Consider the following 11,411-nt stretch of genomic DNA (forward strand, 5'->3'; position numbering starts at 1 on the left):
AATCAATTGTGAAAGCAGGGAGGCAATAAACAGACAGCAGAGATTGTTGTTTCTCCAAATCACCATCAAATGAAAAAAACAACACGTCATGTAATGAAGAACGTTGTTTCAGTTCGGGTTACGTCACTGGTTACATGAAGAGGATATCAGCAAATTCACATTTTGCGTGGCAGCTTTAAAGCTTTCAGGAAGGTGTTTATGAATTATGGATGTATTGTGTGAGGGTCTGACCTCCTCCTTGCAACATTTCAGCACAGAAACCATGTACTCTGGTGCTTAACAGATGTAAACTCAAAAGGCATTTATATCTCATATTTAAGTGTCCCACAGTGCCAGTCGTTCTAAGTGCTCAGTCTGTTTGAATGCGACATGGAGGAGGCACCATTTCTCACTGTCTGTCTTTTATTTCATACTGATGCATCTCAGTGAGCTTGTGGCAGAAATGTACATCCTACTACATTGTCAGTTAATGGAGACTTTGCACCGGGGCAAGCAGGAACATCCCTTAAATTAGAGATGCATTTTGATTTTACATTTGAAAAGATGTATAAATACACTGGAAGTACAGAGAGTGCCATACCAGTGAGTGTGTCTGCTGCATTAGTCACTTTACATCCTGATGGCAAGTTTCACCGCGTGAAAATGTCCTCACCAAAAGGAACATTCAAACCATGTGGGGCATGCAAGTCGAATTTCCTACTTTCTGTGCAGTAGCATGACTGGTCTGGGGCTCAGAGAAACATTGTGGTTGCCTGCTCAGCTAGCCTAGTGGGTGTAGTGTGGCCAATGCTACTGAAAGTAGCAGCATCTGCCACAGAGACATACAGTAACACTCGCCACAGGCATGTTAACTGTAGCCCATGACCCATAAATGTAAGGCCATTGTCCACTGCCACAGTACAAACTGAAATTTTCTGTCTCTGTCTTTGTGTGTCTCTGTATAATTACAGCTTCACCCTCCACAGTAATTAGGGACTATTTCAACAAGGATGTGGAATGTCTCCATCTATTTTTCCTTCTCTTCATCTCCTTCTCTCTTCCACCCCCACAATAAAGTGTTTTCATGCTTTCTATAAAGCAAAGAAAACCCTTATGCGTGCCGTTTTTGTGAGATATAAGTAATATTTTGGACGACGGCCCTGTTAACAAGGTGACTCCAAATCAACCTTTTCTGTCAGCGACAGCTACGAAGCTCAATACAGTGTAGCCTTGGATTTAGCGCTGAGCATCTCTAGTCTCTGTCCTTGAAAAAGCAATGATGAGTAAAAGAAAAGAGAGAATGTCTCTAAACCATCCGCCCCCAGACGTGCAGAGAAGGTGGGTGTGTGGAGCAATAGTCCTCTCTCTCTGCATCAAATGCACAGGGAACAAATCTGCTGTTCCACAGGCAATGAATGTTAGGATATCTCCTGCAGTGCATAATGCAATCTTTTCAAGGCCCCGGGCACCAGCAGGCATAAACTTGTTGAAACACTATATTCTGGAGGCAGATGTTCAGGAGCTGGAGTCATTTTAAACTCCATTAAACTGCATATTATAAAAGGCAAGTGGCGCCTGATGTGATATACTGCGAGAAAAAAAGGTAAATAAAGTGATGGATGGCATCTTCTTTCAAGTGACTCCAGATGACTTCTTAATGTAAGACCACAGGGACAAACCACGGCTCTGTATATACAGCAGACCGGGCTGGTTTACACTGGACCCCTTATGGGCATTTTAAGAAGCATTTTTCATCCATTACGACAGGTTCAACATTTCCCTTTTATCTCTCTCTGAAACAAACTACGTAACCATCACTATCCCTCCCTCTCACTCGCCTTCTCCAGCCCTTCACCAACCGCAAGTCTTTTAGCACAATGATATGACAGAAACACATAAGAATAATGGCACGTTGTTGCTAAGAGACCACCTGTTCAGATCTCCCACATGAGATTGTGGTGAAACTGTAGTCCTCTTATCATTATTAGAATATCACTCATTTGAGTGTTGCGAATGTCACGACAATATTGCAACTGAGAGAGAAACCTATTATGTAACAAGATGTCTTTTGGGCAGGAAAGCTGCATTTCAGATCGGGGGTTTTTAATCAAAACAGCGTACTGCAGCAGAATCACACTCGTGACACAATGAAGATCCCATAACCAGAGAGTATAGAGTGTCATGCTTGATCCAGTTGACGTCAAACGCCTATTTTGCCCTCTTCATAACAGCTATTAGAGAAAATGGCGTTTGCTGTTTTCCAGTGCTGTGTTGACAATTAGGGAGTGGCGCTGCCTGGGAAAATGAGTGCTGTCCTGAGGGCTGGTACAGGCGAGACACACCCTTCTATTCCTTTACCTGCCAGGGTGTGTTCAAAACCTGCACCACATGTATCAGGACACAGAACACACACTTCCTATGACGAAGCCTCTGGATAAATACAAGCAAAAGTGTGCTAAAGGGTGTGTTCAACCGCCTCGCTTCCATGTAACCTTCCACAGCCTTTACTCTTCAGGTTAGAAGTCTATGGTGGAAGAGGTTTCATTATTGACTGGCTTAACACACACATTCTTCTTCAGCCTTTAGTCTGATTAATCTGTTTGTTCACTTCAGTTTCCCCCCCACCCCCCACCCCCAGGCCAGGTCGGTGCTCAGACTTCATCCATCGGCATGTTAAGAGGCTTGACCTGGCCGGGCACCACCTCTCTCAGACGCCCAGCAACACGGCCAGCTGGTGGAGATGAGTGTGATGCACACACACACGCAGAAGACACACACACAAACACGCAAGCACTGAGTGTCAGTCTTAAGTATCTGTCTCACCCCGTCAGCGCGGGAATGACTAGATGCCATTCGCCACGTCTGGAGCTGCCCGTCTATGTGAGGGAGGAGAATTGAAGTGAGTCACAGGGGATCACGCTGGGATTGCTGGGTTGACTCCCCTGTTCATCGAGATAAAGTCATCTCAAAAAACTAAGGAGTGCCTCTGGCCTTTACCAAAGGAACAGCGCTCGCAGAGAGATTCTGAATCTCCAGTCTCGCCCTCACTGTGCCTACAGTCCCAGCCCTGTTAAACACACATGCTCAACTGGGCTAACATGAGTCAGAGCAGTGCAGTTACCCCCCTCTTCTTCCCTGCGATTACTCAGTATCTGCCCAGCTGCTGGCTGCAATGACTTTGCAGCCGCCGTATGTTTTTACATCTCCTTTTCCTCAGGAGATGGCTGCTTGCATACAAAGCAAACACAATTACTGTCTACGGAGGCATTTAAAATGTGTAGCGAGAGAGAGAAATGGGCAGGATTACAGCGGGCAGCCAGTGTTATGAAGTCCCATTCATTTTCCCCAAAGTTAATGTTAAGTGACTGGCTGCTGGAGCTTTTCCAACACTTGGAGGTGCATGAAAGTCTCCATGTTTAATCATCAGTGCAAACAATTAGCATCTGCATCATAAAAAGGTAAGAAGCTACAAAAAGTTAAAAGGCACAACACTGAGTGTGCCCTGCTGTCTGTGCCGCTGATGATGGGGTGAACTCAGTTTAAACTTTCTGTTACTTTTAGATTTTGGATAAATGTTGCATCTTTTCAATTACTTACATAAGTCATCTAATTTTGATATAATTTTAATACTTATGCAACAAGCCTCGCAGCGCCACCATTCCTTCAAAGTGGCTGACAAGCCCGTGAAATTAAAGTCGACAGTCTCTGCACTTCAGCCTCAGACAATGTGTCATTTTGCATACAAACTGATAGCAGCAGATTTCAGTGACCCAACATGCCGATTACAACCTATCCCTACACTGAAGCGCCATCATTTAAAAAGGAAAAGCCAAGTGTGGTTTTGAGGGTATAAACATCTGAAAACATGCAGCATACTGTGAAAGACTGATGCTTTTCATCACTGAGATATGGCGGGAGTCAAATTTAACCCATCTCTTTAAATATTAAAAGCGCACTAAGAAACCTGCTTTTACACTGCAGGGTTGGTGAAGAAAGCACGAGGAGTGCCAAATAAGCAGTGACTATAGATGCCACTCTCTGTGACCTCCTAGCTTTTGCCACGAGGTCGGATCCCCAGTGTGGAAGAGGGACTCTGCCTCTCCACTCCGCTGCCCGTCAGCGTTCCCGGCTGTCAGGACTGTGACGGAGCCCCACTGCTGGGCTCGCACTTGAATGAGCAAGACCATGTATGAAAGGACCCGTTCTCCCCGAGGGTTCGGGATCCAGACACCTACAGGACGTCTATGTTGATTAACCCACATTAGTAGGTGTAAACACTTGGACAAACCCCCGACAGAGCATAGCATACAATTCACAATGAAAAGGATGCACTGTAGGCTGTGTGGCCAATTCAGCACAGAAAGATCCACCTGAAACATTTGCTTCCCTTGTTGGCTCTAAAAGAAGCTCCAGTCAGTCAGTCCTCTCCGCTCATCTGACCTCCTTTCTGATAGATGTCTATTCCCTGCAGGAGAACGAGCAGCTACCCTCAACGTGCTCTTGGCCTTCTGTTCGGGGAACCACAGCTGGCTGAGGGCGCGGGGGGCAACCAAAAGTAGGGTATCGTTTATGGGTTATTATGTGTAAATAATGACGAGGAATATATTGAAAGAGACCTCGCCGAGTATCAGTGAGCTCTCATCAAAAGACACAGGTGTGGAGCCCCCATAACATGAAGATTTGTTAGCATTCCAGCAGTGGGTGCCTGCAAAGATAGTGAACCAAAGCCTGGAGGAAGTTGTAATGAATGACACAGACGCCAGTACTGAAACGATTAGTCGAATAATGGATTAGTTGTTCCACGAAAGTTAACCAGAAACCATTTCTATAATCAATTAAACGTTTCAGTCACTGTCATTGTTAGTTAATAAATGACAAATCCCCTCATTAACTCCACATTAGCTGGTTCCCTTCGTTTTTTTTATGTCATTGCAAAATTTAATGCAGTTTGGTTTTGGACTGCAGGCTGGACAAAACAAGCAATCTGAAGACATCATTCTGGGGATCTGAGAAACTGTGATGGACATCTTTTCTGCCATTTCACCGACAAAACGATTAAATAATTCGTTGGAAAAAAATAAGAATGACGAGATAAATCCTATAAAAAATAATCCTTAGATGCAGCCCCTTTTATTGAGAACCTTCTTTCCCAGCACTGAGGCTTAACAGTCGCATGCAAAGCTCACACAGGTTTCTATGCAGAACAGGTTTGAATGTTGAAATCCCTATGGGGCAAATGTTTACTTGTTGCAACAGATAAGCCCAACCTCCTCTGCCCGTCAAACACTGACTTCTGGAATGCAATATGTGCCTATTTCAGCAATAAAACTAGGCTACAGAAACCCACCGGGATCCAAGGAATAGCCTACACACTACTACCAGTGTTGGTGGACTATTAGGGACACAATATTCATACATGTAGGAATAAACTGAGTCAGTGACTTTCATTTTGTAAGCAAATGGGGCAATTTTAAAGAGGTGTTGTGTGAAATGTCAAACCCGATGTAGTGTAAATGTATGTGGATATGGAAGAGCATTTTGGTCAATTGGCAACTGATCAAAAAAAATCAACCAACTGAGCTGCTCGCGCCTCTCCCTTAAGAGATTATCGTAGAAGAAAAAGAAACACAGCCCAGGTCTGGATGCGTCTTCACCTGTGAGGAATGAAGTCTGGCGGAATAGTGTCAAACACCTGAAATCTTATTATCACATGCATCTCAAAACTTTATTCATTAGTTGAACCTTACCTTATAGACATTTTCCGTCATGCGGTGAACCTCGTCGGTGCGAGACATCGTGAAATCTTCAGCCAGGACCATAAACGTTTTTTTCCTCGAAACGTGTATCCGCGTGAAAGGGGTTGAAATGGGTTAAATACACGAGTTTGATCAAACAATAGGCGAGGCAATGCGCCCATGAGAGTGGCACGACACTGCGCTCCCGAAACCCCACTCCAACTAAACACACCTTCTCCTCTCCACAGCTGACAGCCCGCTGCTGCCTTCACAGACTCCTCCACGGCGTAGTTTCCTCGCAATCTCAGGCGCGCATCAGAGGTGTTCAGGAATAAAGTCAGTCGTTTAGCCTACTTATAAAATATAATATACTTATAAATAAAAGCACCAGTGGCATGCTGGACCGGACGAATTCAGAAATGTAATTTATAGCTAAATATTACTGATAATAAGGGCTAACATTTCCCAAAGGCCACAATATAACGACAGTCAATGACATAAAATAAAATAACTACCATGTTGACATGGCTTCCATACTACAGAGCGTTTGTTCGCCACAATATTTCCTACAGCATTTTAACGCAGCACCATTTTAGTCAAAGTGCAGATTTGGTGCCCTTCCCCCGTATCTCTGTACAAACTGAGCTACACCGTTCCTATAATGTACAGAGGCAAATTTGCTTCTCTACAAATAACATCAATATTTAAACACTGTTCTTGCCCTGGAAAAAAAAAGTTTGCTTATATGTATTGACACTTCTAGTGTGTTTCTGTGAGCTTAAAATAAAAATTTGCATCCATCTAAAACAATTAGCCTATAGACAAAGGCAACACAAAGGTGATTAGGTATAGGAGGAGAGGCCCTGCCATTATGTCTTCAAAGCAACAGCAAATTAAACCTGTTTGTGTCCCCCCCCCCCCCCCCCCCCCCCCCCCCCCCATGCATTTGGACAAAGAATGGCTTCTCAATACGAAACCAATCCAGATAGAAAAGACTTGACAGATATACAGTAGGCATCCTACCCCCCAGTGTGCCACGTCCACCTGAACCAGGTCCACCTGTAGGCTTCAGAGGACCAGTGTGGTGGATTTTGTTGTTTTCTACCCATTAAAGCCTTTGTGCACACTGCTGCTGTCATAATCTATAAAATTATGCGCAGTACAATCGTCACCATAAAGTTTCTCTTCTCCGTTTACAAAATAATATTTTATGTATATAACTGCATTGTGCAAGGCTGTAAGCAAGTCATACTCTGACTGTTTTCAGTAACACCATAGGTGATGTTTTTCTCACAGTGGGTAATTTGTGCTAGCTTCATTGTACATGCTAATTAGAGTCTAAGTGCCCACTTAGTGTAGGATTGTAAATACTATATTGGCTTTCTTGTCTAAACATCTCCCACATATCAGCAACATGAGCTTTCTACTTTCTGTCAATAACCACACACACTTCACTGATGGGATGTGAATGAAGACACCTGTTTGGCGTACTGTTGAGTCAAAAAATACACCCTAGCAAAGAGTGCCCCCTTCTGGAGAAAGCATGATACACAAACTGAAAATGTTATTCCAATACAACAGAGCCATAGATCCTTAATTGTTTTAACATCGTTTTAAAAGAGAGAAAAAAAGATTAATGAGTTAATGAAAGAAAAGCCAAGAAAACAGATTGTTGCCACAGCTCAATTTAATATGCAGAACAACTGAAATCAATGTGTAAAACATCTAAAAAATAGTCTTTTCATTCGGTTACTCCATAACCAGGACAGTTTGCTAATCCAAGTCAGACACGGACGACTAGGACATGTCACTTCCTTTATGTAGATACTTCAGAGGAGCGGTGAACCAGAGTATAGACACAGTGCTGATCCTGTAAAATGTGTGCAGGCCCAATCTTCAACTACTAACAGTTAAGGATGAAATACTGAAATTAACAGAATGCAAAGAATCAGTGCAAAGACAGCCAACTCCCGACCAGACGTTCAGTCTGTTAGGCTGCCAACATCTCTCTGTCTGGCTTGTTCTTTGCTTCTCTCCTCTCTAGAAAAGAAAGCCAAAGTAAAGTAAAATATGATCAGTCTGGCACCATTTACAAATAAAGCAAGTGTGTAAGGAATGCTCCGTGGTGTGAAATAAGAAAATCAACTGTACCTGGTTCAGCTTTAGCTGCCTCTGGGACCTCTGGTATTGCCTCAGTGGGGACCTCTGGAAGGGTTAGATCTTCTCCCTGTTTCAGCAAAAGGGACAAAAGTTGTAACAATAAAAAGGTTACACAGACCAAATAGAGGAGCACAAAAATATTTGGATTTTTAGTTCCTAAAAAGCATTTGTATATAAACTGTTAAAAGGAATATTGTTCAACAGTGAAACATAATAATCTGTGTAGTCTGAGAGGCTTGAGAGTGTGTCATTTGGAATAATAATTAGATCACAAAAGAGGATTGTGATTTAACCAAATTCATATGCACAACTGTTTCAATTATACAGCCTATTATTACTTGCGAATAATGACATTGTGTCTTCCTTCAAAATGCTTCTAAATTTGCTAGAATTATTCCTCTCATGGCGAGACAGACATTGCACAAATCTGAGGTCAAATGGTATGAAATCCCCACCTGACTCGACTCTGAATCACAGCTTTAACCGCAGCACTGCTTCGGTGGAAAGTGCTAAGTGGTAAACAGCTGAAGCCTGTGGTTTCACCAGGCCTCAGTGTGTGTAACTATATAAATGTGAAGAGGGGTGTTACAGGAAAGAGCATGCAGGCTCAGCAAACATTCTCTGCATTAATAAAGGTTAAACACTGCTCAACACCCACCTGAGTGATAGCTTCCAGCTCGGCTAAAACAGCGTCCTCGTCCTCCTGCGTCAGGGCTCCAGCCAGCATTTCGTCTATTTGCTGCAGGAGCAAAAAGAAATGTGTTAGCTGACAGCTCAGTTTCTTGCTGGCTTTATATAAACATGAACAGCTATCATTGGACAAACATGAATTAGATTAGAAAAGTCTAGGAAAGTATTAAGCATCCTTTAAACATATAGTATATTGTAATATGAAGAAATTATTAAATTGTCATATACAACATGAGCATTAGTCAATTTAATCAAAAAACAGTACTTGCTTCTTCTTCACTAATAGTTATAGTGCAAAACTAGTGAATTTGAGTTGATACCAAGCTCATGGCTAATATAAACATATAGAATACTGGTAATAGCTCTGTACAGGTGTACTTGACTGACATCAAGCAGACATTTACCCTCTGATATTCAATTGATTCCTGGGTCTCATCCAGGATTCTCTCCACATCTTCTATTGACATGATCTGTCACAAACAAGAACAAGAAGCCCATATTATAGAAGGAAAAAGTGTTTTGGGATGAAAAATGTTTTCCACACATTCTGGCTGGCTTGTGAATTTCCAGAGCAAGATCTGCACACTGTATCCAAGGATGTGCAGCAGTCACACCGCTGTAGTCAAGGCTTTGCTTCTTAATCCTTTAATCTTCAAACAATGTGCACCAGCTATGCTAACACAAACCACAAGCTCTGTCTCTCTCTCAGCTGCTCAATCCTCACCCAAGGATCTTATTAAAGAAAGTGCGCTTATCAGTGGAAACTTGGACATTGTTGACGAGTACACTCACACATCTGAAGCTTAAGGGGGTGTCATTATCACATGAATGTGAGAGGCATATTTCTGAACACAAAAGGCAGGAAAACAACATAAAAGCATATTTACCTCGTGCATACTCTTCAGACAGTCATTGCCAACTTTAAGCCCCTCGATGACTTTCATCTCAATTTGCATGAACTCAATATCTTGAACCTGTTGACAAATATTAGCATGTAAAACAAATGGATTGCAAAATTACAGACATGCATGACAAACAAAAACAACCAAGTTGCAAATATTTGTAGATGATGCTTCTGTAATTCTGTCATACAACATTTACTACAAAGTGATCAAACGGTATAATCTAACAAAACTTACCATGCGCTCTAGGTTTAAAATCTGATTTTCAGTCTTGTCTAGTAGCTGATCCTGATATCGCTTTTTCTTAAGAAGCAGCAGTGCTTTTCTGCAATAACACAGAACGACAAAAAACACATAATACAGCAAAGAGCATGTTGTTTCTAAGGTATTCATACAGTGTAGCATTGCATACAGAATAAAACACATACAATTAAAGATGATGCCACTGAGCCTGTGGAGGGGTCTGCCCCTCAGGAGATATCTGTGTGAAGCAGCATCCTTAATTACCATTACTTGTAGGACACAACAAATAAATAAAAGAACAGTATTTTCTAGAAGTAAAGGTTTTAAAAGCTGCTCTTTGGTCTAGTAACAGTTTGCCTGCCTTCATAGTGGTGTGAATACGTGGTCTTAAATATGGTTTCAGATATGGACTAAAAAGAGTACACTAGCTTTTTCTGATACTCACTCTTTCCTGCCATCTTTTAGCAACTGCTTTGCCAGAAGTCGCTCTTTCTCCAGTTGTAAGGTGATTCTCTTTTGGTACTGCTTCAGCTTATCTCTCTGCTGCTTCAATGCCTGCAGGAAAAAACACAAAGTCAGGTAGATTTTAACAAGTGACAGCATCTAAATTAATAAAAAAAAAACAGAAAAATAGACACACAAAGAGTGAACAGCACATATCTGACAATGTGTCAGAACAAATCGAAATGAAGTTTTTACCACAGTAATATTTATTACATGACTACTGCATTGCAACGTTATACTGTATGTTTCTCCAAGTGTTAGACAACTGCCACACACACAGATGTTGGACAACACTACAGGTATAAAAGGTATTTTGTCTAACCGTGAATAACATTAAAATCCCATGTTTAACACATCGGCTAACATGAATCCATGTTTCCTAGCTGCCACAGCGCCGTGCAGCCAGCTAACACTGGTGTTGATGTAACGGGACGAATCTGCTGCTATACAGCCGCTAACAGCTCACCAAAACGGCTTTGTCTTGTTCCGTTACACGCGAAGGTCGACTCTTTCTCCCAAAAACGTTTCCCATTATTTAGCCACATCCCCTCCACGTCCCCCTTCATCAACAGATAAAATATCGCTTTTTGCCGAACATGTTTCCATGATAGTTAAGAGCCTAAAATGGCTAGCAGGCTAACTGACTACCACCATGTCCACAGTTTTTCCGTGTTTCCGACGGCAAGCGAGGCAGGACATTCAGTCGGCGGTCTGGTTACTACACTACTGTCTCCCGTCTGGCACAAACATGTCTCAGTTTAATATCAGCAGCACATACAGGCCTACAGTCTGTGACCAGGTTTAAAAAAAAACAATGAGTTGTGACAATAAATGTCAATAACAATACCAGCAGGAGTTATGGCCACGCTTCCGGTCATCTCATTGATGAGCCACCTGAGCTGAACAGGAGGACAGGAGGAGGCCACAGTCATCACAGCTGAACATAATTAGTTTACATAAAGTTTCCAGTTTACCACAGTTTTGTTTTGATCAGATTAAGTTACCATCTTGGAAAATATGCACAGATCTGCAACAGCTTGAAAACAGCTCATTAGTTTAACTGGGCTGTGAAACGGGTTTTGTTTGATTGCGTCGACATGATAATTGTGAATGTTGTTTATATTGTTGTGCTGTGGGGTAAAATCTTGTTTTTGCAGTCACCCAGTTGTTTAACTTCTCACCTTCCAGTGCAGCTCTG

The 11,411-nt window shown here is 42.3% G+C and overlaps 2 protein-coding genes across 4 annotated transcripts in view; both read right to left on the reverse strand.

The window, feature by feature from the left end:
• Positions 1–5,888, reverse strand: part of LOC139299733 (BAR/IMD domain-containing adapter protein 2-like) — a 47,577-nt gene extending 41,689 nt beyond the window's left edge. For both annotated transcript variants that reach the window (XM_070922602.1, XM_070922600.1), the window contains exon 1: positions 5,727–5,888. In XM_070922602.1, coding sequence (XP_070778703.1) covers positions 5,727–5,798 — 72 coding nt within the window. In that variant the 5' untranslated portion in view covers positions 5,799–5,888. The remainder of the gene's footprint in view (positions 1–5,726) is intronic.
• A 1,495-nt stretch (positions 5,889–7,383) lies between these two features.
• Positions 7,384–10,857, reverse strand: LOC139300395 (charged multivesicular body protein 6-like). Of its 2 annotated transcripts, none has more exons than XM_070923468.1 (8): positions 10,680–10,857; positions 10,155–10,264; positions 9,704–9,791; positions 9,452–9,538; positions 8,969–9,034; positions 8,533–8,613; positions 7,866–7,941; positions 7,384–7,754 (listed from the first exon to the last, which is right to left on the reverse strand). In XM_070923468.1, the coding sequence occupies exons 1-8, from the start codon at positions 10,743–10,745 to the stop codon at positions 7,705–7,707; spliced, it is 624 nt and encodes a 207-aa protein (XP_070779569.1). In that variant the 5' UTR covers positions 10,746–10,857; the 3' UTR covers positions 7,384–7,704. The 2 variants fall into 2 exon arrangements, with proteins under 2 accessions (XP_070779569.1, XP_070779570.1); XM_070923469.1 differs by having other exon boundaries at positions 7,866–7,934; positions 8,529–8,613.
• Positions 10,858–11,411: the final 554 nt, after the last annotated feature.

Source organism: Enoplosus armatus, chromosome 17 (assembly GCF_043641665.1).
Source record: "Enoplosus armatus isolate fEnoArm2 chromosome 17, fEnoArm2.hap1, whole genome shotgun sequence".
NCBI classification, from domain to species: domain Eukaryota; kingdom Metazoa; phylum Chordata; class Actinopteri; order Centrarchiformes; family Enoplosidae; genus Enoplosus; species Enoplosus armatus.

What these genes read in the sequence shown, in the direction of transcription:
- LOC139300395 (XM_070923468.1), bottom strand. Translation starts at nt 10,745, where the DNA reads ATGGGAAACGTTTTTGGGAGAAAGAGTCGACCTTCGCGTGTAACGGAA. An exon ending in AACAAGACAAAGCCGTTTTG is followed by an intron (nt 10,265 to 10,679) that starts GTGAGCTGTTAG and finishes TTTTTCCTGCAG; the next exon opens with GCATTGAAGCAGCAGAGAGA. An exon ending in AGCTGGAAGCTATCACTCAG is followed by an intron (nt 7,942 to 8,532) that starts GTGGGTGTTGAG and finishes TTGCTGAAACAG; the next exon opens with GGAGAAGATCTAACCCTTCC.